Source organism: Poecilia formosa, unplaced genomic scaffold (assembly GCF_000485575.1).
Source record: "Poecilia formosa unplaced genomic scaffold, Poecilia_formosa-5.1.2 Scaffold548, whole genome shotgun sequence".
Classification (NCBI taxonomy): Eukaryota; Metazoa; Chordata; class Actinopteri; order Cyprinodontiformes; family Poeciliidae; genus Poecilia; species Poecilia formosa.
Window position 1 is genome coordinate 116,095 of NW_006800487.1, and position 25,931 is coordinate 142,025.

Sequence of the window (25,931 nt, forward strand, 5' to 3'; positions counted from 1 at the left end):
GTTTCCTCAGGGATGACAGTCTTGGTTGTTTCCTCAGAGACGACAGTCTTTATTGTTTCCTCAGGGATGACAGTCTTGGTTGTTTCCTCAGAGACGACAGTCTTTATTGTTTCCTCATGGATTATAGTTTTGGTCGTTTCTTCAGGGCCGACAGTCTTAGTTGTTTCCTCAGGGACGACAGTCTTGGTTGTTTCCTCAGGGATGACAGTCTTGGTTGTTTCCTCAGAGACGACAGTCTTTATTGTTTCCTCATGGATTATAGTTTTGGTCGTTTCTTCAGGGCCGACAGTCTTAGTTGTTTCCTCAGGGACGACAGTCTTGGTTGTTTCCTCAGGGATGACAGTCTTGGTTGTTTCCTCAGGGATGACAGTCTTGGTTGTTTCCTCAGAGACGACAGTCTTTATTGTGTCTTCAGAGACGACAGTCTTGGTTGCTTCCTCAGGGCCAACAGTTTTGGTCGTTTCTTCAGGGAGGTCAGTCTTGACCGTTTCCTCAGGGATGACAGTCTTGGTTGTTTCCTCAGGGATGACAGTCTTGGTTGTTTCCTCAGGGACGACAGTCTTGGTTGTTTCATCAGGGAGGTCAGTCTCGACCTTTTCTTCGGGGATGACAGTCTTAACCTTTTCTTCAGGGATGACAGTCTTGACCGTTTCCTCAAAAGGAAGCTCGTCAGGGATGACAGCCTTGATGGATCCTTCTTCTGAAGGTGTCACTAGAAGGGCTTTGGTCACGACTTCTGGAGGTGTTTCACTGGGTTCTTCAGCTTCAAGAACATTTTCAGTCTCTTTGATCGCAGGTTCAACCTCATGGGAAGTAGTTTCTTTGATGGTTTCCCCTTCAGAACCATGTGGAGATCCAGCTACTATGTCTTGTCCAATACCTCCCTCCAACTCAGTCACAGGTAACCCTTTTGAGTCTTCTGGGCCTTCAATAGTTGCACTAGTCACTTCTCTTTCAGGGGTCTGTGGTACTAACAACTCCTCTGGCACATCTGTTGTTCCATCGGCTACTTTATCTGACGTCTCAGATATTCTGTCGTCTCCAACCTTAAACGGTTCCCCTGCTGCATCTGCAGATGTTGGAAGAACACCAGCTTCATCTTCATCAGGTCTTAAATGAGGTTCGGTCTCTTCAAGTCCTTTTGTAGGTTCCATTTTACCAGAAGGTTCTCCTACAGGTTCTCCTGGTGCTGGTTGTCTTGTTGGTTCTACTATTGTCTCAGTCTCTTTGGGGACTTCTGCTTCTGGTACAGATTCCCTGGGAACTTCCTCTCCCGGTTTTGGATCTTTACCTGGTTCTGATTCTTGTGGTGGTTCTCTGGTATGTTCTTCATTGTATCCTACTCCTATGGGAGGTTCTAATTCTTTAGTTGGTTCTCCAGTATGTTTTGGTGGTGGTTCTTTGACTGCCTCTTCAGAAGTATCTTTAAAATCAGTTGGCTCTGGCACTAATGCTGGCTGTTCGGCGGTTTCTGGTGTTTCTTTGACTCCTTGTTCAAGTTTTGTTTTGTGTAGAAGCTCTTCAGCAGTTTCTACTTTGGGGCCTGGTTCTCTTGTATGTTCTGTTTTAGTTGGTTCTTCTATGTGGTCCATTTCTTGAGCGGGTCTAATGGTTAATTCAGCTTCTTGTGTTGTTTCTTTAATGAGTTCAACCTCTTGAGCTGTTTTTTCTATGGGTAAAGGATCTTGTGTTGGTTTCTCAAAGGTTCCGGATAGTTCTTCTACAGCTTTTGCTTCTGGAGTGGGTTCTTTGGTGGGTCCAGCTTCTTTTATTGTCTCTGTGGAGGAGTCTGTTGTCTTTTCTGGATCTCTTGTGAGTTGAGGTCTTTCATCTCTGGTTATTTCTTCTGTGGGTTCAGTGGTTGGTTCTCTTTCGTGAGCTGATTCTTTAATTTGTTCGTGTTCCTGGCCTGGTTTCTGTGTTGGCTCAGGTTCTTGCATTGGTTTTTGTTCCAGTTTTACATCTGGATCCCCTTCAGCCAGTAGTCTTGTAGAGTCTTCTTCTTTCCCTTGATCGATGATGGAATCTATTTCTTGTGAAGGCTCTACGGTAGATTCTGGAACCTCTGATGGTTCAGGGGATTTTGCTTCAACTGTTTTTTCTATGGTTGCAGTTTCTTCAGCTGGTTTGGGTTCTTGTGGTTTAGTGGTTGGTTCTGGTTCTTGAGTTGATTCTTCAGATGGATTTACTTCCTGGGCTGGTTTCACAGTGACTTCAGGTTCCTCTTCTAGATCTCCAGCAGCTTCTGTTTTTTCTTCCACGTCTTTCATTGGTTCTGTGACGGTATCTGGTGTTGGTTCTACTGTGGGTTGTGGAAACTGATCTGGTGGAGCTGTGGGTTCTGGTGCTTTTCCTTCCACTGTTTCTGTGATTTCCATTTCTGGAGCTAGCTCTGTCTCTCCTGGAGGTTTAGTGATTGGTTCGGCTTTTTGTTTTGTCCCTAAAGTGGAGCTTATTTCTTGGACTGGTCCACTTGTGGCCACCGGTTCTGGTACTGGATTTCCAGTAGGGTCTGTTCTTTGTTCTTTGACTACTTTCTGTTCTGTTGGTTCTGACGGTATTTCTGTAATTTCTCCTGTGAAAGTCAACTCTGTTGCAGGCTCTGCTCTCTCAAGAGTTTCTAACTTGAGTTGCAGGTCATGTGCCGGTCTCTCAACCTTCCTGTCTTCTGTAGGTTCTGCATCATCTCCTAGTTCTGTTTTATCTTCTGCTGTTTTTTCTACCATTTCTGGTTCCCTTGAAACAGTTCCTGGAGGTTCTCCTACAGGTTCTGGTTCATGTGCAGTTTCTTCTCTGGGTGCTGGTTCTTCTATAATGCCATGCTCATCTTGTTCTTTGGGTTCTGCAGGTATTTTAGGTTCAGCAGACTCTACTGTAGCTTCAGTTTTAACCGTCACTGGTTCCTTTTCAGTGAACTTTTTGTCCAATGGTCCCAGCTGCTCTTCTGTTGTGTCTGTTCCCCTGATGGTGTTTTTTTCTGTCTGAAAACTTTCCTTTTCAGCACCAGCCTCTGTTTCTCCTTCCACCATATTATCTTCTGTAAGTATAACAGTACTTTCATGTTTTGCTTCCACCTCTATCACATGCTCTGGCATTGATGTTGAAACAAGAACAGTTCCTTTGGTAGTTTCCGCAGGTGTCATTGTCCGTATTGTTGGGATTTCTTGAACAGTCTCTCCTTCTACAGTAAGGAGAGGTTTGATTGTCATCTCAGTAGTTTGTGTTACTTCATCCATCTTGCTGGTAGTCATCAGGATGGAGTCCTGAGAGGGAACGGATTCTTGCTCTGGAATCTCGTTGATTTCTGTCTCGTCTTCAGACTCTACCATCAGAAACACAGTTGGTGTCGTTTCTTTGCTGACCGTTATCTCGTCTTGGCTAAGTTCTACTGCTGCCTCTGATGGATCGTCTACCTGTGGCGTTTCCGCCTCACCTTTAGAACCTGAAGAAACATCAGTTTCAGGTGCAACGGTTTCAACAATGGATTCCTGTACAGCCTCTCTAGGTGTCTCAGTCAAAGTAACACCAGGGATGGGATCTAAAGAGTTATCCAGGATTTCCTCCTGGATGGGGTTAACTAAACTCCTAGCAGTTGTCCCAGGTGTGTCTTCAACAACAACAGGAGTGATAATTGGAGTGAAGGTTTTTACAGTAGGGGGCGTGGTGGGCTTTGGAAGAACCACAACCGCAGGTTCTGTGAGGACTTCTTGAGCAACCAGCTGTGTTGATGGTTCCTCATCCTCTGGTATTACTACAGACACACTGTTCAACTCTCCAGTAGTAGTTTCAAGAAGCTGTTCTTCTTCTTCTGCTCTGCCGACATCAGTCCCGATCTCCTGACCCACTGGGTCAACAAGCTGGTGTGTAACAGGGTGGAAAACATCCGTGATCATCTCTACAGTCTCCTCTGAAGTGACTCCAACATTTAAAACGTTTCCGACGACCTCGGCTGGACTCTGTGAAGTAATGCTCGGTACAGTTTCCAGGATATCATTAGAGTCTTCTGGCATGGCGTCAGCAGCAGGGTCAGCGGTTAAATCCGCACGAGAAGTCGCTGCAGCCTCTCTAAGTGGAGCTTCGGTTGCAGACAGCGATGGAGTCCAAGAGGTGACTGGAGAAAGCTCCTGCTGATGGACTGTAATAGCTTCTGATCCAAGGGCGACGCTGTTGTCTCCTGTGGAAAGGAATTAGTGGAAGCTCAGCCTCATATGAAGGTTAAAACAAAAGAGCAACTGCTAGCTAGGGGGTGCTACCATCTTCTTTAGTCAATTTCATTTGTTACATCTCTTCAATGGTTCAAACAGAACCTGAAACGACTTTCTAGACTTCACAAGGGTTTAAAGTTCACTGTTTGACCTTTGTGTACTGAATGAAGCTAATGAGACTTTCTGTTCTCTGAGCTTCACTGGACAACAGTGAAAGTTGCTCTCCAACAATCTGAAGGTTGAACGGGTAAGTTCAGCTGAACGTCGGGTTTGATGAAACGGTTCTGAAGTCATTATTCCTGTTTTGAATGTGTAATCTGAGGGAACACAGCCAGCCCGGTGATGCTGCCTCTACAGGCTGTGATCGCACTAACCCTGATAGCTAACTCAGTCCGGTCTGCATGTCCCCAGCTCCATCTCCGTCCATTGTCCAGGCTGCTGCCCGTAAATAGGCTTACAGGTCTATTCTGAGAGCGGAGCCTGTGACGGGAATCAACCCCCCTCACAGAGAGTGACCGGGGTATAAGGTGAGGCACGGCAGCTCCTGACTGTCCAACCTGGGCTGAACACCAGGCCTCATGCTAAGCAACTTCTTCTCCAACCTTCAGGGGGAGGCAACTAATCCTGTGTTCCTCTTGGACCTCCGTAGAGAAGAATATTTCTACTGAAACTCTTCAACTTTGGTTTGAAGGTTACTGCAGCCAAACGCTAATAACAGCTAATGTTCAGGAGGTGATTGGAAATGAGTACTGGTTAATAATCTCATCTCTACTTCAGGGCCAATAGTCGATTATCATCAAGCCAAACAGAAGGAGCAAAACAACAAACAAACTGCTTTCATTCACCAACATTCAGATTTCATTTCTCAGTGAGTTCACAATAAACTAAAATGGCCGACAAAGAGGAAGCAATGGTTGTAGTCTGTGGTTAATTAACAGAGAAAAAATGATATAAAAAGACATCAACCAAACTTTCTGGTGCGCCACTGCAGTTGTTTTGGAGCCGTCAGACTAGCTAAACGTCGCATGCATCAGGGTGTCATGATGCGCATTAGAGCCACTGTAGATAGAAAAACAGGAGGAAATTTCTGCCATAAAACTCAAATTAATCTAAAATAATCAAGGAAAAAAACAAGGAAATATTTTGAGCTTGTACTGTTGAATTTTTTTGACTTTTGAATCTTTTTCTAGAAAATATCTGAGATTAATCTCAAAATTTCTGAGTTTTCTGGTGTAAATTTACTCCATTTTCTACCTCCAATGTCTCCAACACGCTGCTGTAGGTGAAGCTAACAGCCAAAAGTAAATGCAGATGATGAATAAAGACTCAACGCCTCGTTTTTCAAAGTTCTCTGCTTGTTTCCAGGTTCTACATCATCCTAACAGGATGTTTGTGTGCTGAGTGAAAGTCTGGACTGGTTGGTCGGGTTTAGGGAAAGTCTGTTGATCTTGGTTCTATAGGTTTACGACGATGGAAAAGATGCAAAGCAGCTTCTACCTGGTAGAGTCCAAACGGCAGGCGGTTCAGTCTGGACAGGCGGTGCCGTTCTGCAGGACAAACAGACATGTTTAAATAAACCAGAGGTAAAACGAGGCGATTCCATCTGCAAAGGGGGATGCCAACTATTTCACATCTTCTGACACTTTGAAGCAAATCCAGAACATGTGTTTATTTTCTATCCCTTGTTTCTGAATCAGAAACTAAAACCTCAGTTTATGGTATAGCTGCCCATGTTATGCAAGTCATTAAAATAGTTGGAATTCCCCTTTATATTATTCTAAGTGCAGCCATGTTTGCACAGCAGCCTGCAGGAAGCGTCTCTCACACAGCCAGTCCTCCAGACGAGGCGTCCTCTGGTCTATGGGCCGACAAAGCAGCAAAGCTGAGCGGCTCTGGGCTGGAGTCACTACACTTCCTCAAATCCTCCTTTAATTTTCCTGTTTCTGCTCCATATTAAAAGAAACCGAGTGTTTATATCAATGATTCGTTTTAAAATATATTTCCATGTAAACACTCAGGCTGTGTTTCAGCCTAATGTCCAAATATTTACTGTAGAAACTTCAGACACAAACAGACACTTCAGGCTCCGCCAGGTTTTCCTTCAGGTTCCTTCAACATGTGTTTACTGGACTTCAGATGAAATCAAACGTAGAAATGCTCACTGGAGCAGCATCTGAACCTCTGAATACAGATTAAAAGGTATTTTCTCATGTAGACACAAAGACGCCTTCCCAACAGGTTTGTGTGAAAACAGACTCAGATATGAGAGAGACTGCTGACATCTCTGACGTTTAGAGAGATCCAAAGTGAGAACCACCAGGAATCCAAAGCTTGACCCAGACCTGGCAGACTGCCTTCTTCCTCCAGGTGATTTGGGAATCCGTTTGTCCTGAGATCTACTGGTCCACACCTGCAGTGGACCAGCTGGTTCTGTTTCAGGCTCTTTTTCCTGTTCTTTTTGTGAAAAACTCTGTTCTGACTTTCTTTTCACCCTTCCCTGGTTAGAACTCAGACCTGTGATATATGTTTCTTCAGGCCTTTAGATAAACTCCTGGTCATTTTGGATTCTGGTTGTTTTAGTTTGTGGATTCATTGGTTTAGTTTCAAGCTTGTTTTGGGTCCGTCTCGTCTAGCCTGACCTTCCTGTTCAGAATGACTCCAGCCCGGCTCTGGTTGCTGGTGAAGCCTACCTGCATGGAGGAGAGCCTGAGGAGACGGGCACACTGCAGCCGGTGAGGAGACGACACGGGTCAACACAAACACAACACCAATCAGCTTCACACCAATTCTCATCAAACCGCCCGTAACTTCACAGATCCACCAGAACCAGGACAGGAAGTTTACTGACCTGTTCAAGGCAGCAGCCAGGGCGACTCTCTGAAACAAAGCATCACGTCATCAGCAACGCAGCATGTTTTATGGTTCAGAACAGCCAGAAGGTCAAAGGTGAGATGGCTTACACTCCTGACGAGGCTCTGATGCTCCTCTGATTGGCTGAAGAAGCTGCCGATGTCCTGGATGCTGACCGATCCGTCGATGCAGCGGTTGACCCAGACCTGGTACTCGTCCCGGTCCGGGAGTCGGTCCCAGAAGATCTTGAAGGCCTCCCACACGGTCTCCTGGCACACTGAAGCACAACGACCCGTAACTACCCTGGTAACCAGCAACGGCGCACCCTGCTGGAACTGGACGATAGCAGCAGGTTTCTGATGTCTCAAAGGTTAAAGAAACTCTAATCTGAGTCTTTCTGGACTCATAATCCACGCCAGACGTCTGGTCATATTGAGACAACATGGTGACCCTTTACCCAACTGGCCAGACTGATCTGGGCTCAAACCAGCAAACTAACAGCTAAAATTAGACGTTAATGAGCAGATTTGGAGAAAATGTTGGCCAACATGAGCTGAGCTGCTCATGTTGGCCAATATAGAGGAAGAAACCTGGAGTTGGATCTCCGACGTCTCTGAGACATCTTCTGTCCACTATTTATAACCAGAATCTACTGCAGGATCATCATGACCCAACGATCTGATCTGGTACCTCCATCCAGATGGTTCTGGACCTTATGTCAGCCATACTGGATTAAAAACAGATGGTCATTTTTTACATTCTCCGGTTCTCTCTCTCACTGTGCTGTCAAATGATCCAAACTAATTGAAAAACCTGCTACTGGATCAGTCTCCTCACATGCAAACCTCCAGGGTTTGTCCAAGAAGTGGAGGAACCAGTTGAATCATGAACCTCAGCTGCTCTTCAACCAGAGGATTGAAGGACAGTAGGACGGGCAAAACACCTGGTTCTTCTTCAGAACCTTGGTTACACTCTCACTGAAGCCTTTCCTAACAGATCAGGATGAAGATCTTCCTCCAAGATGAAGACCGTTGTGGTTGAGACGTGTCTACAAGGCCACCTGAAGGACTGGGACAACCTGGTGTTGGTCAGACCCATGAGGAACCCACTGAGACCGGCTTTCTAGGGACAGGACCAGAACCTGGGGGAAGCGCTCGCGCTGAATCTGTTTAGTCCAACTGTCAAACGTCTGTCATAACCAAAGGTTAACCAGCTCTTTAAAAGGTTATGTGGAGCATCTGCTCAGAGCGACCTCCGACCTCTGACCTCAGGCTCCCTGTGTAAGCCTGTAAGCTGCAGCTGAAGGAGAAACAGACGGTACCTCTGAGGTGGAAGAAGTGGAGGTGGTTGGACACGGCCTGGTCCAGTGTCTCCTGGGAGCAGAGCTTCACTCCGCTGGGAAACAGCAGGCTCCTCTTCCTTCGGATCAGAACCGAGTGCTTTCTGAAGGAGAGCAGGTCCGAATCCACCAGGTCCCGGCTGGGATCTGGATAAACAGGAAAACAGGAAACATTGACCCGACCTGCAGAACAAAACCGCAGGAAGACGTTCCGACCAGGACTGTTCCTCTGCTTCGGATCAACCAGAACCGAAGACGTTTCTTCTCTTTATGATGTTAAATAAAACCTTTTCTGCTGAATAAAACCCAGAATACATCTCAGAGTTGGACCGGCATGGTCTAAAATGTAAGAGGTCCAATTAAAACAGTGAATGTTTGGTTCTGAAGATCATCAACTGGAAGAAAAACACCCGAACTTTCACTCAGAACAGTCAAATTCTGCAGGAAAATCCAATAATAGTCCTGAAAAGCTGAAGTTTCCATCCAGAACCCCCAGTTGGACCTCCAGAACCTTCACTCACCTGTCTCGGTGCACAGCAGCCCGGACAGCAGCACGGCCCCCAGCGTCCACAGAACCATGCTCCTCCGGGCCATTTTCTCCTGCAATCGGGTCGGCGCTGCTCCTCACCTCCACCTGCTCATACCTCCTCCGGATCTCATGGCAGAACTATCAGAACCAGGATGGGTCGGACGGGTCGGGCGCGTCGTGCAGGACGTGCCGACGGCGGCGACTTCTTGCTGTCAGGTGAGCAGATGGGACTTTGCTGCTGCTGCGGGAGATTTCTTCCTCTCCACTTTAATCCTATTTGTTAAGCTGCTGGAGTGGATGACTGTCAGAGGCAGCCGGCCCGACGGGTCGGAACCGCCCAGAGGGAGTCCCATCAGCTCCAGAACACTGAAGATGTTCAGTTTTGTTTTCTGAATGGAGGAAACTGGAACTTCACTCAGGTTGAAACTGGAAGTTCAGATGCAGAAAACAGGTTCCGTTTTCTGCTCTCTCAAACTTATTTTTTTTGAGAGAGTTCTCTTTCTCGTCTCCAAAAGATACATTTTTGAGGTTGGAAAAGTTCTGTAAAAACTTGGTGATTCTCTATGAATTCATCAGTTTTTAACCTTTAACCCCAAAGCATCAGAAATCAGACATCAACATAGATAAAGGTGATGCCAGCAGGTCAAAGGTCACACCGATTCCTGCTGATGATCAAGTCTAAAACAAAGTGGTGAGTTTTCTATAATCGGACCCGTCCAGACTGTAATCCCCCCAGAACCGGCCCAATCAGACGTCTTTTATTGGATAATGGGATTAAGGGGAGGAGAGGAGATGAGGAACCGGCCACACAAAGACTGGAGAGATTACATCACAATGGATCGGATCAACCAGAACAAAGGAGAACCAGACCGGCCCAGAACTTTCTCCCTTCACACAGAAAGGTCCGGTTCACTAGAACAGGTCATCTGATCCCCAGAACGAGGATTTACCACCATGGACAAGGTTCTGGACTGGTCCAGAGTACCACCAGGACCGGGCCAGGACCTGAGTATGCCAAAACTGAACAGAACCCAAAGGTAGGCAAGAACTGGACTCCAGAACCGTCTCTATAAAAAAAGTAACCAGAACCAGAGATGTCCGCAGAGTCCAAGATAAAGAAACCAAAGCTAGACCAGAACCAGGTCCAGATGTTGACTGAAGCAGAACCAGACTCTAGAACAGTTCTGGAACCTTAAAGGAACCAGAAACTGGGCCAAATTCAGCCCAGAGAGCCGGACCAGAGAGACCAGAACCAGTCAATGATCCTGATGGGTCTGTCTGTGGTATCTGGACCCGGTTCCAGTGGTTCCGTGATGAGATGATCGGCCAGTGAGGTTGTTTTGGTGCCTAAACCCGGTTCAGTCAGCAGAACCCCTCTCTGATCCACTTAATGAGCAGTAAGCTGATTGGTGCCCAGCGGGGGGCGCTGCGCTGAGCTCTCAGATTAACCAAGAAGCCCCATGATACCAGAACTCCCAGGGAACCGGGTCAGGCTGCAGAACCTGGACCCAGCGAGAGAAACTGGTACCAGTTCCAGTGATTCCTTCAAAATAAGAGCCCCAGCCAGCAGGATAAAATAAATTAGTCTTTATTTTACAAAACAGGAAGTGGACTCATTTACAGTCAGGTCAGAACTCGGCGTCCTGGTTCTGTTCATTCAGCTGGGCCCGCTCCAGCCTCAAGAGCAGACTCCGGATCTCGTCGCGTTTCTGCCGCGCCCGTTGCCGTGGGAACCAGCCCTCCAGTCGCAGCGGCGGGTCGAAGTCGACGACGGGGTTCTGAGGAGCCAATCAGAGGGAGGGAGACGTTTTTAAAGACGCGGTTCCACAGTGACGATGACATCACTTCCTGTGGGGCGGCCGACCTGCAAGAAGCTCTCGGCGAACTGCAGCAGGTAGACGCCGCAGTCGCTGCCGTTGTCCTGCTGAGGAACGCTGCAGGTGCAGCTCCGCATGGAGGCCGGGGCGAAGAGGCGCAGAGTCTTCCTCCGAACCTCCCACTCCACCTGCAGGTAGCTGGAAGGGGTCAAAGGTCAGAGCGTCAGAGACGCTGCAGGTGAGCGCAGAGGCGGAGGAACTCACCCTCTGATGAGTCGGCAGACGTCGTCGTGGCTGGAAAGCTTCAGGGAGTCCATGACCAGGATGCACGGCCTGCAGGGAGCAAAACACCAAATATCTCAGGGAGAATAAATCTGTTTAAAGTCTCCTCCAAAAAGAAAAGATTAGAATGATTTAATGTAAAATAAAAATGAGATCCCAGACATTTTATCAGCAGAGGAAAGTGAGGCTCACCTCTTGGTGACTGTTTTCTTCTGACAGCCCAGCAGGGAGCACTGCAGCCAAACACACAGGAAAACAACATGAGCTTCAGCAGAAGAAGAAACAGCAGCACTAAGCTAGCTAAGCTAACGCTAACTGCTAAAATGTTACATACCTAAACAGCAACTACTGAGTGTTATAAGGCAACAAAAAAATATAAAATTAAATGTTAAATCCTAATAAAACATAAAAAATATGAGATTATCATAATAATATTATGACTTTACTCATGTAATTTTCATTTTCTCCTCAGTGTGGCCTAATCCTCATCTAGTTTTATAATCCGCTGGGTAATTCCTGTTTATACGACTCAGCATTTTTAAAAGAAACTGAATTAAAATAAATAGGACCTAAAATGGCCCCATGATGAGTCAGCAGATTTTAATTGTTACCGGTGGCAGCTGGGACCTGGGGCGCGGTTCTGCTGCAGCCCGTTCGGATCCACCTGCACAAACACCAAACATCTGGACTTGATTCCCAGAACCGGCTGGTTCCATCAGAAACTGATTACCGGGCCCAGCAGGTTCGTTTTATAGACAAACATGTGCCAAGCCAGGTTCTGCTAGGTGTGACGTCTTCATGCCAGGGAACAAGCAGAACTTGTTCTAGTCCACATCTGGTGGATGGCGCCACATCCTCCACCTGACAGAACCGGGCCAAACCGGGCCAGCCGCTCACCTGCTCCGCTCTGGAACTCCTCGGTTTGAACGCCCTCCAGTCCGGGAAAACAGACCACCACCAGGAACCAGTGGGCTCTGAGAGACAGAACCACGAAACCAGGTCAGAACCACTGCTGTGAAACCAGAACCAGAACCGGGTGGCAGAGGAGCCAAAAACTGGACTCAAAACTGACATTAATCCAACACATATTACTCAAATAAACATAAAAATATTCTGTAAAAGAAGCAACTCCAGCACTAAACTAATAATTATTTAATGTTTACAAATTAAAGACAAACCAAAATTTAAAGAATTTTAAAAACTAAATGAAAATAATTCAAACAAATTAGGAAATTTTAGCTGAATTTGTACTAAATTTAACTCACGCTTTGTTAACAGGCACAAACAGGAAGTCTTTGGAGAAAATGTCCACGTCCCGCGTCCACGTCTTCACCCTCTGATGCCTCGTGTGATGGTCGCTGTGGAAGCAGCAGAAGAAGAGTCAGTGTGACATCATCTCCACTGGGCAGCGGCGCTGGGCTTACGGGACAAAGGGGGCGTCGCTCTCTCCAGCCGCTCGCCGGCAGCTCAGCTGCTTGTAGAAGAAACTGCTGAAGACGTGACTCCTCTGGGCCACCGTACCGCCAACGCCCTCCAGGAGCAGGTACCTGCCGAGAGGGAGACCCCTTCTGGTCACACACAGCAACTACAGCCACAGAGAGACCCCTGCTGGTCACACACAGTAACTGCAGCCACAGAGAGAGAAGCAGACTCACTTGAGGTAGAAGTCGATGATGACGTCGTTCAGGAACTCCCCGGCATCCAGACAGTCCAGGTCTTCTTGCGTCAGCGTCATCCGACCGATACACGGAACCACAGGGTACTGGATCAGCCTGCAGACAGAACCTGGTTAACCTGGTACACCTGGACCAGAGCAGGTGATGAACCGTGACTCACCTGGTGGGCTGCTGACCAGCAGAGTTCCTCTGAGCAGCACTGGACTGACCCGGCTTCTGTCAGGAAACAAAACCAGAAGGTCCAGACTCTGTTTACACTAGAGATGCAAACCTGCAGCTAATTATTGGTTAATTAATGCTTTATTAAATTAAAACCAGTTCCGATCAATTAATAACGTCTTCTTAGACTTTCTTTTAATGCTGTAATTTGGCCTCCATCCAGAAAATGGCGCCGCTAGTCACACTTAAGTACAGCCAGTTGATACAGAAACAAAAATGGCAGGTCCATACCAGAACAGGAAAGATAAACTTTCCATAAAAAATCCGGTTTGGGACTAAAAATTCACTTAATGCAGTTCTGCTCTGAAATATAAACATTCAAACTCCTTAAGTTTCATCCTAACAGCTGCATGACGGAAAAGCAACCAAAACTATTGATTAGTTTCAAAGATGAGGATAATATGTCAGGGGATAATGCTGAAAGTCTCATAATGTGAAAGAGCCACAATTTTCTGTTTATTCCCTCAGCACTAAATACAGATGACGAAGTGTCAGCATTTTAAAGTCAACGTGTTATGAATAATGTAGCCCTTTATGTTATGGACAATAAATCGATCAGATCGATCAGCTTCAGATGGACTCACAGCAGAGTGACCCAGCAGGCCCAGCAGGTGCCGGTCCAGAGGAGAGGGACAGGTGTGGAGCAGCAGCAGGCCCTGGGACCAGTCGACGGGGGAGGAGGAAGAGCGGTGCTGCTTGTACTCCGCCATGTCCAAGATGGAGGCCAACAGAGCGGCCTGCATCTCCGATAGCTGCTCCTTCAGCAACACTAGGAGGAAGGAGCATGGCGGCGCTGCACAGAAACAACTGATCCTCAAACATCCTTCAGTGCAATCTGCTCCTTCTGGAGCTAATCGTTAAACGATTTAGTGTTTGTGTTAACTTCAATAAGGCTAAAGCAAGAGTTAGCAAAAATGAGCAACTATAAAGCTGAAACCATGAGTGTGTTGCTGTAGCATTTAGCATTAGCTTCCACTAAATACCATGTAGGAAGACCTCTGCTCCGCTAGCAGCAGGTCTGAACTGGACTCACCGTTAGCTCTGGCGCTGGACTTCTGGATGAGCGACAGCTCCCTCTGCAGGAGGCTGGCCTGAGCCGCCGACACCCAGAGAAAGAGCAGCGAGGGGGCGGGGCCTTTCCATCCGGCCAGCAGAGCCCCGCCCATCGCCACGCCCCCGTCCCAGACGCCGTAGCCTCGAAGCTGAGAGGCCACCACCGTCACCTCGGTGTCCTCCGATCCTGGAAGGACAAGCTAACGTTTAACGTTCCAGAACAGAACCACAGCAGAGACAGAACCAGAACCTGGGCCTAGGTCAGATACCTTTCACTGGGAAGGTGATCCCGTATTCAGCGATCTGCAGGAACAAAGACAAAAGCTCTTAGTGACGGTTCAGGAACAGAAAGATGGATCAGTCAGATGTGATACGGACCTTCATAGCGCTGCGAGCGTCAGCCTCCATCAGGCCGGAGTGGAGCGAGCAGAACTCCAGCTGCAGGAAGGACGGCGGAGAAGAACCCAGCAGAACCTGGGAGACCAACAACAGGTGAGTACAAATTCCTGCAGAACGTTTGCTGCAGCTTCATGAGAAATACCACCCTGATCGAGATTTATCATAAATCATATTGGTACAGTGCTTTAGTATTAGCATCTACTAAATACCATGTTGGTTTAGAGTTTTAGCATTAGCTTCTGCTAAATACCATGTTGGTTTAGAGTTTTAGCATTAGCTTCAGCTAAATTCTGCTTCCTCTGACCTGCGTCTTCTCGGTGTGTCCTGCTCTGTCCACTCGTTGGGACGTCCTCTGTCCTTCACCGTCCTCCTCCTCTTCACTGGATAGGACGACTGAAAGCAGAAAGAGGATCAACATTCTGCAGAGCGGACCAGGAACCGGGCGGCAGAGGAAGCGGGTCAGACATACTGGCTTCACTGGGATCCAGTCTTGACTTCTTCTGTCTAAGAACTGAAGCAGCCAGCGTCTTCTTGTCTCTGAACGTCCTCCATCTGTGTCTCTGAGCCTCCATCACGTCCTCCAGGTCCGCATGCCGCCTCCTCCTGGCTGTCTTTGGCGACAGTGCCGTCTTCATTGGGGACGAGAAAGAGGAGCTGGACAGAGATACGAACTCGTCCTCAGACGTCTCCTCCGGTCCAACGCTGGACGAGTTCTTCTTCTCCTGGAACAAACAGAGTCTCAGGCTGGGGGACAACCGCCCGCAGCCTAGAGGACCTTCTGTCCTCTTACCTTCCCGTTGGTGGCCGGATTCACTTTCCTCAGTGGCGGAGAAGAACTCAACTTCCCAGCATCCACCTGTGCCCTCTGCTCCTCCAGGTAGTCCACAGCCTTCACAGAGATGCGTTTATGTGGCGTGGACGGACTGGAAACTTTCTTCTGTGGTGGAGACTGTAGACCTGAGGTGTCCTCCGGCCGCAGTAGACGGTCAGACGCTCTCTTAGGCCGCCCCCTGCTGGAGGAACAGGGGAACAGCACATTATGAACTGAATCATCAGGATAAAAGTAGCTGTATGAAAATTGTATCTTTTGTTATGAAAAATGCAAAAACAAATCTATTGTAAAAGAAAACTAAAAACTCAACATCCTGATTTCTGTACAGAATGTATCTGGAAATCATTTTAAATGTACTCTGGGCTACAGGAGCATGATAAAAGTCCCTCTTTTGTTGTTTTTATTCTTATAAACTGTCTTTTTTTAAATGGTTGAGCCCAATTCTACTTTACTGCAAGTGTATGGTGCTCTATGTAGAAGATGAAAGCAAAAGATCTGATTATTAAAGTTTTCTTTAAGATCCCTGCAGTCAATCAGGATGAGCTTTTATCAATAATATTAACTGAAATATTATTAACTATTAAGAGGCAGAAATAAGTAAAATAAAACTGTAATACAACAGAAAATGCATTTAAATAACCAAAGTAAACAAAAATATTGAACAATTTAAAAACTAAAATCATTCACAAAATATTATAGTCAGAAAAATATGGATATTTACAAATCACCCAAGTAAATATAATCTGGATATTTTTTATATTAATTCATTTAAAAAATGCCCCATCTTACCAAAAGATGAATAAATTAAATAAAACTCAAAATGAGGCAGTGAGGTGCTGCTATGGATCGAATCCTCCAGATGAATAAAAACAAATCGACTCCAGCAGCTTCTGCACAGACATGATAAACTGTTATCTCACCAGTTAGAGAAGCTCTGCTGCCATTGGCTGCTCCAGCTTCCTGCCGACCCGTGATTGGCTGATGAAGCTCCGCCCCTGCGGGAGCTGTCCAGACCTAGCAGAGTTTGGACGTAGCTCCTGAACGGTTGCCGCGTCGCCCTGAAACAACAACAACTTCGTTTTCTCCCCGCTTCCAAATGGTAAAATGTAGCGGTCATCCTGGCCTGAAGGGGGCGCCTCCACCAACCTTATTCCAGGTGGTTTCCTATCATGCATTCTGTCAGATCCACCTCTTCTGGTAGGATTCCCAAAATCCTGCTTGGACCAGAGAATACACGTAAACGACGGCGTATTAAGGCCATTGTGGACAGAAAAAAATATAATAATAATTCCCGCCAAAAAACTTTTTGCAATTAATTTCGGAAATTTTCTAGATAAAACAAAACAAAAAAAATTCAGAATTTCAAAAAATTTGACTTTTGAAATTTATGCATTTTTTCTAACAAATTTTTTACTTTAGAATTTTTTTTGAGATCTCAGAAATTTTCTAGGAAAAAAATTTGAAATTTCTGACTCAAAAGTAAAAAAAAATTGCTATTAAAAAATTACATTTTGAGATATAGTTTGAATCTCTGAAATTTTATAGAAAAAAAGGAAGTTTCTAGCAGATTTTTTAGTTTTGAAACTCAGAAATTTACAGTTTTTTCTATTTCTGAGGCTAATCTCAAAATTTGTCAATGTCAAATTTATTTATAAAACACTTTAAAGCAGATATTAACTGCACCAACGTACTGTACAGTAGTCATAAAGCACAAATAAAGCACATAAGAATAAAACACAAATTAAACCAAGTTTTTTGATGGAAATTAACCCCGTCATACCTCGTTAACCTGGGGGTCGGAGCCATGGAGACGTGACAGGGGTGACTGCAGGTGGATGCGGGCGGGGTCAGAATCCTCAGGTTGTTTCTTCTTGGGGATTTTATAAGGAAACGCCATCCTGTAAAATAAAAACAAACCATTCCAGACTCCATTGAAAAAACAACCAATTCCACAGCAGCGCCCCGATTTAGCCACTGTTTACAGAGCACTGAAAACGATGAAAACACTGCACCAAATTCCATAGAAAAACATACACATTTTACCAGTTGTCACAGAGTACGTTTGAAGAAGAAAATGACATAATAAAACTAATTGAAAATCAAACACACACGTTAATTTAAATATCCAGCGTGGTCTAAGTTGATAAAATTGATTAACTGTTACTTTTAACGCACTTCAAACGACACTGAACCTGAACGGAAAGTGCAAATGACGGGGAAAAGTGTAAATTTCAGTAAAACTAGGAAACTGAAGCAGGTTATTTTACAGCCGAATTTCTCTGAAGACCTTCTTCTTGATTAATCATAAATATTCACTCAATCGCTTCTTTCATATTCATCTGACTTTAAACAGTTTTCACACACACCAACCTGTGTAACCCAACGGAGCAGCTAACTAGCCTGCTAGCCGGGGAGCTCAGCTATCTCTCCACGGCCTGGTTTCGCTGAGGCGTCCCTGGAGTCTCCAGTGTACTCATGGGAAACAGAAGAACGTTACTCTGGTCCAGAAGAACCACAAAAGTACTTACAAACCCGCATAATACCCCCCGAACAGAACCGGGTTCATCAAGCTAATGAAAACAGAGACCGTGTTCTTCTTCTTCCAGGTTACCGGCGGATTGATCACCAGTGATGGGTGTGTACCGCCACCTGCTGTCCAATACGAGCAACAGCTGCCTGCTTAAGTTTTATCTTTTCTGATAATATTGACATTTTATTCAACCTGATCCGCCTCCTTTGGTATTTTATCATATCATATTTACTCTGTATGTTTATTAAAACATCAAAGTCAGGATAGCTGGTTTGAATGTCTGTTATCCTGAGTGTGTGGCGTTTATTACAGTTTAATTGGGGTATGCCATTAGCCCCTGCCATTGGCCCCAGTGGCCACTGGAAGAGCAGTGAATGCTCTTCCATGTAATGCATGGCAGGCACCTGTTGTTCTACACCCAATAGAATGTCTCTTTATTATAGTTATTTATTTTTCTTCCATCACCCGTACCACTGCGAGAAACCCCACAAAAGCGGTATCCAAACGTGCGGCTCAAACCCGGGAAGGGAGCTATTATTTTATATTAGGAATCAGAGTTACGATGACGACGCAAAAAGCGAAAAACGAGCGAAATTTCCAACTGCCGAAACGCAGAGTGTAACTGACACCAACTGCCGCTTTTTTAGAGTGAGAAACGGAGTGGATTTTTTTTTACCCCAAAATGATTTTGAAATCGCTCTCATGGGTGCAAAAATTCCTCTATTGGTATGAATGTCAATCATTACATTGATACGCATGCCTGCTCGCATAAAATGTTTTCAAAATTTCCCTGGGGCTGACGGTTTTCTGTCAAGGTGCTTCAGACCGAAATCATGTGACAGGGTAAGCTCAGGTACTGAACCATTCATTTTCAGACTTTTCTGAAAAATTTCAGAGCTTACCGCACACCATCTTTCTCTCATCGCTGCAATTACTGTGAATGAGCTACAGATATGAATCGCGGTACTAAATGAGACGACAAATAGCCCTCTCATATGCTTCAAACGGTCTTTGGATCGGCCTTACGGATCCTGAACGGGAAGCAGTTGTTGGGACTGCTTTTTTCATTGAAACTGACTGGTGTCTCATAAAGATAGAAATCCTTCTCCAGCTTTCTGTCTCACACACACAGCAGTTGGCTGAGGACCAATCACTATAGCAACAGAATACAGAGAAAGGCAGAGCTGCTGGTTTGGACTACAAAGACTCTGTAGTTCTAAACATGGCGGAACACTTTAATACAGAGGCCAGAGCAGAAGGTCAGAACAACAACATGGCGGAACACTCAATTATTACAGAGGAGGCCTCAGCTGGCATTCAGAACTACTTGCTGTTTTGGGCTTTATACAGGTGCATTAACCAAACCAATGTTACACATTGGATTAGTGTGGTTATGAAAATGAAGTTTACTGAAAATTTCAAAAATAAAAGCCTTGACATTTTTTGCATCAGGTAATTGCTCTTTGGGGCTTTATGTGACTAGTTTAAACAAACCACTGTTACAGACTGAATTAGTGTGGTCATTAAAATGAAGCTTACTGAAACTTTCAAAATAAAAGCCTGCATATTCCTCTCACGTCAGAGCACCACCATAGGCAGTGCAATAATATTGAGCTTTTTTTATGTTTTTTTTTCTCAGGATAGTGAACTGCCTTGCGCAGCAAAACAGTTCATTAACATTAGCACAAACGTTAGCATTTCACTGCCCTTGACTAGTGAGGTAAAAGCATTAGCCTTTTACCTAAAATAACCTATTAGCTAATTTTCTTACTTATTAGCGATGTTTAGTATATTAAATGGAGTGAGTCAATGACAGACAACATGCTAGTGATGTCCCACATGCTACTGATAGCATTCATGCTAACATTAGCATTTTGGCTAATTTTAATTTATGCATTCTTTTTAACATAATGAATGGTACAAGTAGAGCTTAGTCAACATGCATCTGCCTCTCCACAGGTTATTGACTACAATTTAGCTAAGCTTAGCATTGATGATTATTTTTAGCATCAGAACACTGGGTCCCAACTGACGGGCACACTTTGGCAGGCCCCGGTTAAATTTCTTCAGAAATTTTCTAGTTAACTTTTGTACCTTACATTCTTTCATAAAGGTAAACTCCTTTGTTTAGACTATAAATAGATTAACACAACATATATTTCTCTTTAGTTTTCTTTGCTCTGTATGAACAATATGTGAAAAAATCAATCTCCTCCCTGAGCTGTTGTTGCTGTCTGACGAAATGCACCAAAACAACCAATCAGAGCCAGGAGGCGGGGCTTAGTGCTGTCAGTCACATCAGGTACGCACTGCTAAATGTGCTAACAACGGAGAAATGACTTATAGTAACAGGAAAACCATTTATCCATCAGTGGCTATGCTACGTAGACTGAGGACCTGCTAACTGCAGCGTAACACAGCGAGGTAGTGATTGACAGCACTAAGCCCCGCCTCCTGGCTCTGATTGGTTGTTTCTAATTAGCGGTGGAAGAAGGCAGAGGAACTAATTATTTCACAGGTTTTCTGTGTCATGATTTACTGATAGTTTTAACAAATGTGTAAAAATTTATATATTTTTTAAAGTTACAAGGTGCAGCTTTAATTCCTGGTTTGCAGTAAACGTTCAGTTGGTGGTGTTGCCTGTTGCAGCTCATTTGGATTTAAAGTGACAGCACCTAAAACATCTGGAACTCAGACTAAAATCTATTTATCAAAGAATAATTTTGATAAAAAATATAATGGACATGATTGGTATCGCCCACAGACCGATCCCAACCTGTTGAAGGATGGATCACCTGTAAAACTCAGGATTTAATTACTTCAAATGGTGAACTTTTCTGGATGAAAATAAAGTCGTAAAAAAGCTGCAGACACGTGTTCATCCCTGTTATAAAACTTTTTGGCTCCTGTCAGCTGTAGTTATTCAAATAATAAGGCGTTGCTTTTAAAGATGAGAGTTTGTTTTGGTTTTAACCCCTTGTGCTCCTGGTTTTCTGCCTCCTCCTCTCCCTGGTATCAGTAAAGGAGAACCTGGAGACGTTCAGCAGAGAGTTTTTCCCCTCAGGGAACTATCTGTCTGTTTGTTGATCTGAGTTTGTTCAGGCTTGTGCTCCCTGGAACGAATCCAAACCAATAAACAACCTTGCAGTGTTTGGGTTCAGGAGCATGTTCCTGGAGTGAACAGTCCGGTTTCCCAGCAGATATTGACAAACACAGACCAGCTTTTGTCTGCAGATCCGCGGCTGCATCGGATCGGTTCTGGTGGGTCTGAGAGGAAAACCGCCTCCTGGTTCTTCACCCTGCAGCGGAGAGACGGGCGAGGTCAGGCGAGTGAACCTCCATCTGAAAACGTTTATAATGCTTCATGCTAAAGTTTAAAAGTGTAACTAACAGCAGATAATTTGAGATAATCTCTAAAATAATCTGAAACGAGTTTAGATTTTACTCTATTTTCTCCTTAAGGTGTTAAAAAAAATCAACAAAACATAAATTATCTTTATTCACTGTAAGATTAAATAGATTATGAACTCCTGAAGACGTTTATCCAATGTTTATTTGTTTTTAAGTTTTAAGTATTGCTTTATTAACAGATATTTTTGCAACTTAAATTCTATGTCAATAGTATTTTATTTGCATTTCCTCATATTTCCGAGCAATAGAAACCTTTTACTATTATATTTTTTTAAATGCTTGTGCAATTTTATTTCCTACATATTCAACATTAGTTTTAGACTGAAATGAATTAGACCTCTAAACTCTTTCAATTTTGAATTTATTTATTTGTAAATGTCACATTTTAACATTTTACAGTCTCAGTTTGGGATTTTGTGTTACTGTAACACCTTTTTAGATATTTATATTTATGCCTCAGGCAGAGACCCAGGAGAGGCTGAAAACTTTATGTGATACGTTATAAAGTTCCTCAGAATCAGATAAACGCTGAATGTTTGAGATAAAAACAGAAGATGGAGGAAAATGGAGCAAATTAATGAAAAATCAGGAACAGTTCAATAAAAAAAACTTTATTAGACATTAAATGTTGTTATAGTTTTGGGTTTTTCATTACAGCACAGTTTTATCTTGTTGCAACTTTTTGTTTGTCTAATTCAGCTAGTTTTACTTTGGTTTTAGAGAACATTTGCTACGTTTTATGAGTTAAATATTGTTTAGTTGTAGCAGTTTTAATTTTTTGATACTTTGGTTCATTTTCATGTGCAGAATTCAAAAGGTCAAATTATTGTGTTGTGATTAAACATTGACTGGGTGATAAATAACAAAACAAGATATCGTTAAAAGAAAGACATTTCTGAGTTCAAGAAGTTGTAAATTTGGGAGAAAAAAAACTCAGATATTTTGAGATTAATCTCAGAAAGGTTTCATAAAAATTTGGACATTTCTGAGCTCAAACAATTGCAAATGCAAGATGAAAAAAAACAAAAAACTCAGATTACTCTCAGATGTTTTTTTGGGGGAAAAAACCCCACTAAAATTTCTGAGCTTGAGAAGTCAAAAATGTTCTACTTTTGAAACTCAGAAAATTCTAAAAAGTCACAAATTTCCATTTTTTTTCTAGAAAATAATATGAAATTAATCTTTAAGCAAGAGAAAACTTGTTTTTCCTAGAGTTTAATCTCAACGTTTCTGAGTTTTTCGAAGGAAAATTCCACCTTTTTATCTGTAACTGGCCCTGATGCTGTGCAGAAACCCCCTACTGTTATCCGTTTCAGTGTTGGAGATCCGGGTTGGTTCTGGTATCAGTGACGGGCCGAATGCAGAACCAAGCAGTTCGTTTCTGTTGCTGAGATGCAGAGGAGCGTGGCGGGTCCTGCAGCATGTTTCCACCTGGTGCTCGTCTGGTTCCTGGAAATTGTTTCAGGTCTCAGGCTCCATGTGAGCGTTATGTAACGATGCCTCAACGTGTCTGAACTCTGAACACTTCAGATAAAATCTGTTTTAACATCAGGGAGATGAATAAACAACATTAAACCATTTATCCATTACTTTGTAGATTAAGCAGAAAAACGTCCGTCTCTAATAATCATGATTTCTGTTTTCATTTAGATTTTATTCATTCAGCTTTTGTTTCCTACCAGTCCAGTTTATTTTATCTTCAGAAAAAAAATTCCCAGGAAAAAAATCATAAAATATTCTGTTTTCTATGATTCACTTTATTCACCAAAAGTGGCATCTAAATGGTTAAAGAGTAACTAAATTCACAGATTATAGTATGACACGCTAACAAAGTAAAAATAAGAAAACTTAATCTTTATTCTCTGTTGTTGGAGCAGCTGCAGATAAACAGGATAAAATGAAAACAGAGACGTCTTCATGTCGGATCAGGAAACTGACAAGTCAAGACAAATAAGACGCTTTAATAAATTAAATTTTTCTCATCTGAATTTCATGCAAACTGATGACTCATCACTTCTGAGCAGCTCTTGTTCCAGTGGGCGGGGCTTATGCTCTTTGTTTTAATGGGGTGTACTTACTTTCCTACAGTTGAGCTGGAGAGTAAAAGGGAATGTGGGCGCGTCTCATCCTGCAGCACCAATTAAACTGCAGTTTAACTATAATTGGTGCTGCAGGATGATTCACTGATACGGATTCAAATAAGCAGAAAGTTTCTGACTAACCAAGAGGTGGCGCTGTTCCTTCATCTGTACTCAAAGGTCTCAGGGTTTGGATGTTTCTCTTCAGAAACTCAGAAAGGAGAAATAAAACCATCGGCACCTAAAAGAGGCTCTGAGGAACTCCCACAATGCACCTGGAACGTTGTTGTTTCTTATTGTTGTGTTTAGACTTTGTGAAACACTGTCTGTGTTTTGTTTGTGTTTTATTTTATTTTCATGACCACCTTTACTAAGAAATCTGTTTGGTTCTGATTGTTTTAGCTCCGGTTTTTACCACCTTGACCTCCCATGACCCTGCAGAGTTAACAGGGGTATGAATAATTCTGGACTTAACGTCACTAAAAACCAGTGTGTGTTTTATGTCAGTGCCCTCTACAGGCCAGGTGAGGGAAGAACAGCGTCATCTGTTCCTGACAGAACGCTGACTCAGCATTTCCACCTGGATGGTGGCAGCAGCTGCGTTTCCAATGACCGTATAACTGCACCAATTACATGTTTATAACATTCATGCTGCCTCATACGACGGACATGTTGAGGAACATGAGTCTTGTGTCTCTTCACTCTTTCTGAGCTCAATGGAGAAACATTCACAGTGTCCAGCTGCATCATTACCGGGTGTGTCACTTTACTCCTGCTTCACCCATTTATCAGATCTATTATCTATTACTGATCATGTGTCCAATCCATCTGAATCAGTTCAGAGAACAGAAAACGGGGCTCTGTGGCTCCATCTAGTGGGCTGCCGGCAGCAGGACGATCTGACTGAAAAGATGCTGACGGGAGTTTTCCTCTGCAGGTGGAGATCCAGAGCTGAGCTGATGTGAATCCACCATGGATCAGTGTAAAGACAAAGAGACGAAGAGGTTTATGCTGTTTAAAGACAAAAAGATGAAGGCCAAACCTCTGAGGTGAGGAAAACTCCACATCTCCACAGAACCTCCCAGCAGCGCTCTTGGTTCTGACTCCTTCTGTTGGTTACAGTATAAAAAAGCCTTCGATAAAGCTGTCAGCTGATCCGGGCCTGGACTCCTCCAACCAGAGGTCGACATGCCTGACATGGTGCTGGCCCAGCCGGTATGTTGACCTTTCACTCCACAGTCACTCTCTGGGTCTACATAATGGACAGGTTTCAGTTTGGACCCAGATGGTTCAGTTATTGGTAAACTCCTGAATATATTTATCTTTTCCTTGAATGTTCTGTGTTTTCGCAGCGCTCCAAGACCAGACCCTGTTGAATCTGAATGCGTTCTAGAACAGAAACCTGAGACTAAAAGTGAAGCTAAAGATAAAACCAAATCTGCTGACAAGACAACGTAAGTACCAACTGTTGATTCACCAGGACAAGTCTGGTGTCCCAAACAGACCACAGTCCACAGAGCCTAGAGACACCTAAAGCAAACCGACTGGTGTTTGATCAATCTGAACATTTCTTGATGTCTCAGGAGTCCAAAGATGAAAATCAACAAGATGACCAAGGAACAGGAGGAGTCCTGGGCCTCCATTTGTCCACCTGGAGACAAGGACGCTGTAAGTGTCTGTCCATCTGTCCACCAGCGGTTTCTAACTGACACACATCTTAGAAATACCATCAACATTCTGGCAATGCTCAAGTTGTTTCTTTAAAAGTGCTAAGAGCTGTAAGAAATTAGCTCCAGACATGTAGACTCAATGAATCACTTAAACAGAACCTGCCTGATAACATGGAGAAGATCTCAATCAGCAACACATCATGTCCAGATCTAAAGAGCCTCCAGAACCGATGAGAAGCAGAGAGCAGAAAGAGGTTCAGATAACCAACTCTCTCTGCTGACAGGCTTTTAGATGATGGGGTTCCACTCATTACTCTGATTTTTACATAAAAGGAAACCAAGGTTTGGCTGAAGGAGTCTTTGGAGAAGCTGGGCAACAGGGAGCTGAAGTACTTCCACAAGTGTCTGCGGACCATGGACAAGTCCAAGGACGGCTTCAAACCCATCAAGCAGATCAGACTGGAGGGTGCAGACACATTGGACACAGTGGAGCTGATGATTCAGACATACCCAAAGAAAGTCAGAGTAGTGACCGAGAAGATCCTGGAGAAAATCAACACAAAAAAAGGAAATGTAATTATCTATACTAGAGTGGTGAATATGCATGAACACTCTAATGTCAATACTATCACCAGAATCTGTGCTCAAACTCTCTTTATTCATCATTAAGGAGGTTCACAAGCGGGTTCTGGACTCTCTGGACAATCTGAACGACAAACAGCTGAAGTACTTCCACTGGTTCCTCCAAACGGCAGACGAGTCCAAGGACGGCTTCAAACCCATCAAAAAGAAGGACCTGGAGGACGCAGACAGACTGGACACATCGGATCTGATGGTTCAGACGTATGACACAAACACCAAGGAGGTCACAGAGAAGATCCTGAAGAAGATCAAGAACAACAAAGGTCTGTAAACGTCTCACAGATCATCAACTGACTGGATCATCGTTGATATCGACTCTTTATTGGCTCCAACAGGCAAAGACATACCAGAAGCTGAGGAGCAGATGAAGCCATCTTCTCCAGCTGAAGCAGAAAGTAA

The 25,931-nt window shown here is 44.2% G+C and overlaps 4 protein-coding genes across 7 annotated transcripts in view; 2 read left to right on the top strand and 2 right to left on the bottom strand.

Moving 5' to 3' along the window:
• The window catches only part of LOC103129479 (titin-like), a 22,195-nt gene extending 13,036 nt beyond the window's left edge, over positions 1-9,159 (bottom strand). Inside the window, exons 1-7 of the mRNA XM_016665087.1 lie at positions 8,916-9,159; positions 8,377-8,541; positions 7,166-7,332; positions 7,054-7,082; positions 5,703-5,752; positions 1,385-4,174; positions 3-1,324 (exon numbers count right to left, since the gene is read on the bottom strand). Coding sequence (XP_016520573.1) covers positions 3-1,324; positions 1,385-4,174; positions 5,703-5,752; positions 7,054-7,082; positions 7,166-7,332; positions 8,377-8,541; positions 8,916-8,988 — 4,596 coding nt within the window. The 5' untranslated portion in view covers positions 8,989-9,159. The remainder of the gene's footprint in view (positions 1-2; positions 1,325-1,384; positions 4,175-5,702; positions 5,753-7,053; positions 7,083-7,165; positions 7,333-8,376; positions 8,542-8,915) is intronic.
• Positions 9,160-10,495: 1,336 nt separating this feature from the next.
• Positions 10,496-17,831, bottom strand: senp7b (SUMO specific peptidase 7b). 3 transcript variants are annotated; one of them, XM_007540599.2, is made up of 21 exons: positions 17,572-17,831; positions 16,982-17,099; positions 16,348-16,418; positions 16,122-16,259; positions 15,160-15,382; positions 14,839-15,088; positions 14,674-14,762; positions 14,349-14,444; positions 14,240-14,273; positions 13,951-14,157; positions 13,502-13,710; positions 12,859-12,914; positions 12,678-12,794; positions 12,447-12,569; positions 12,288-12,380; positions 11,920-11,996; positions 11,634-11,686; positions 11,215-11,255; positions 11,005-11,073; positions 10,788-10,938; positions 10,496-10,701 (listed from the first exon to the last, which is right to left on the bottom strand). In XM_007540599.2, the coding sequence occupies exons 2-21, from the start codon at positions 17,096-17,098 to the stop codon at positions 10,552-10,554; spliced, it is 2,364 nt and encodes a 787-aa protein (XP_007540661.1). In that variant the 5' UTR covers position 17,099; positions 17,572-17,831; the 3' UTR covers positions 10,496-10,551. The 3 variants fall into 3 exon arrangements, with proteins under 3 accessions (XP_007540661.1, XP_007540658.1, XP_007540657.1); XM_007540596.2 differs by having other exon boundaries at positions 14,839-15,091; positions 16,348-16,415; positions 17,572-17,830; XM_007540595.2 differs by having other exon boundaries at positions 14,839-15,091; positions 17,572-17,830.
• LOC107834202 (uncharacterized) overlaps positions 16,752-25,931 on the top strand; it is a 15,412-nt gene continuing 6,232 nt past the window's right edge. Inside the window, exon 1 of the mRNA XM_016665119.1 lies at positions 16,752-16,757. The gene's annotated coding sequence lies outside the window, so the exon portion shown is untranslated. The remainder of the gene's footprint in view (positions 16,758-25,931) is intronic.
• LOC103129468 (uncharacterized) overlaps positions 20,605-25,931 on the top strand; it is a 20,268-nt gene continuing 14,941 nt past the window's right edge. Inside the window, exons 1-10 of one of the 2 annotated variants that reach the window (XM_016665093.1) lie at positions 20,605-21,052; positions 22,459-22,621; positions 24,158-24,269; positions 24,343-24,435; positions 24,573-24,674; positions 24,724-24,729; positions 24,804-24,888; positions 25,224-25,463; positions 25,561-25,795; positions 25,868-25,927. In XM_016665093.1, coding sequence (XP_016520579.1) covers positions 24,193-24,269; positions 24,343-24,435; positions 24,573-24,674; positions 24,724-24,729; positions 24,804-24,888; positions 25,224-25,463; positions 25,561-25,795; positions 25,868-25,927 — 898 coding nt within the window. In that variant the 5' untranslated portion in view covers positions 20,605-21,052; positions 22,459-22,621; positions 24,158-24,192. Of the gene's footprint in view, positions 21,058-22,458; positions 22,622-24,157; positions 24,270-24,342; positions 24,436-24,572; positions 24,675-24,723; positions 24,730-24,803; positions 24,889-25,223; positions 25,464-25,560; positions 25,796-25,867; positions 25,928-25,931 lie in introns of both variants that reach the window. The other variant, XM_007540591.2, reaches the window with a different exon arrangement.

What these genes read in the sequence shown, in the direction of transcription:
- senp7b (XM_007540595.2), bottom strand. Translation starts at nt 17,098, where the DNA reads ATGGCGTTTCCTTATAAAATCCCCAAGAAGAAACAACCTGAGGATTCT. An exon ending in GTCCAGCGCCAGAGCTAACG is followed by an intron (nt 13,711 to 13,950) that starts GTGAGTCCAGTT and finishes GTTTCTGTGCAG; the next exon opens with CGCCGCCATGCTCCTTCCTC. An exon ending in ATCATCGACTTCTACCTCAA is followed by an intron (nt 12,570 to 12,677) that starts GTGAGTCTGCTT and finishes CCCTCTCGGCAG; the next exon opens with GTACCTGCTCCTGGAGGGCG.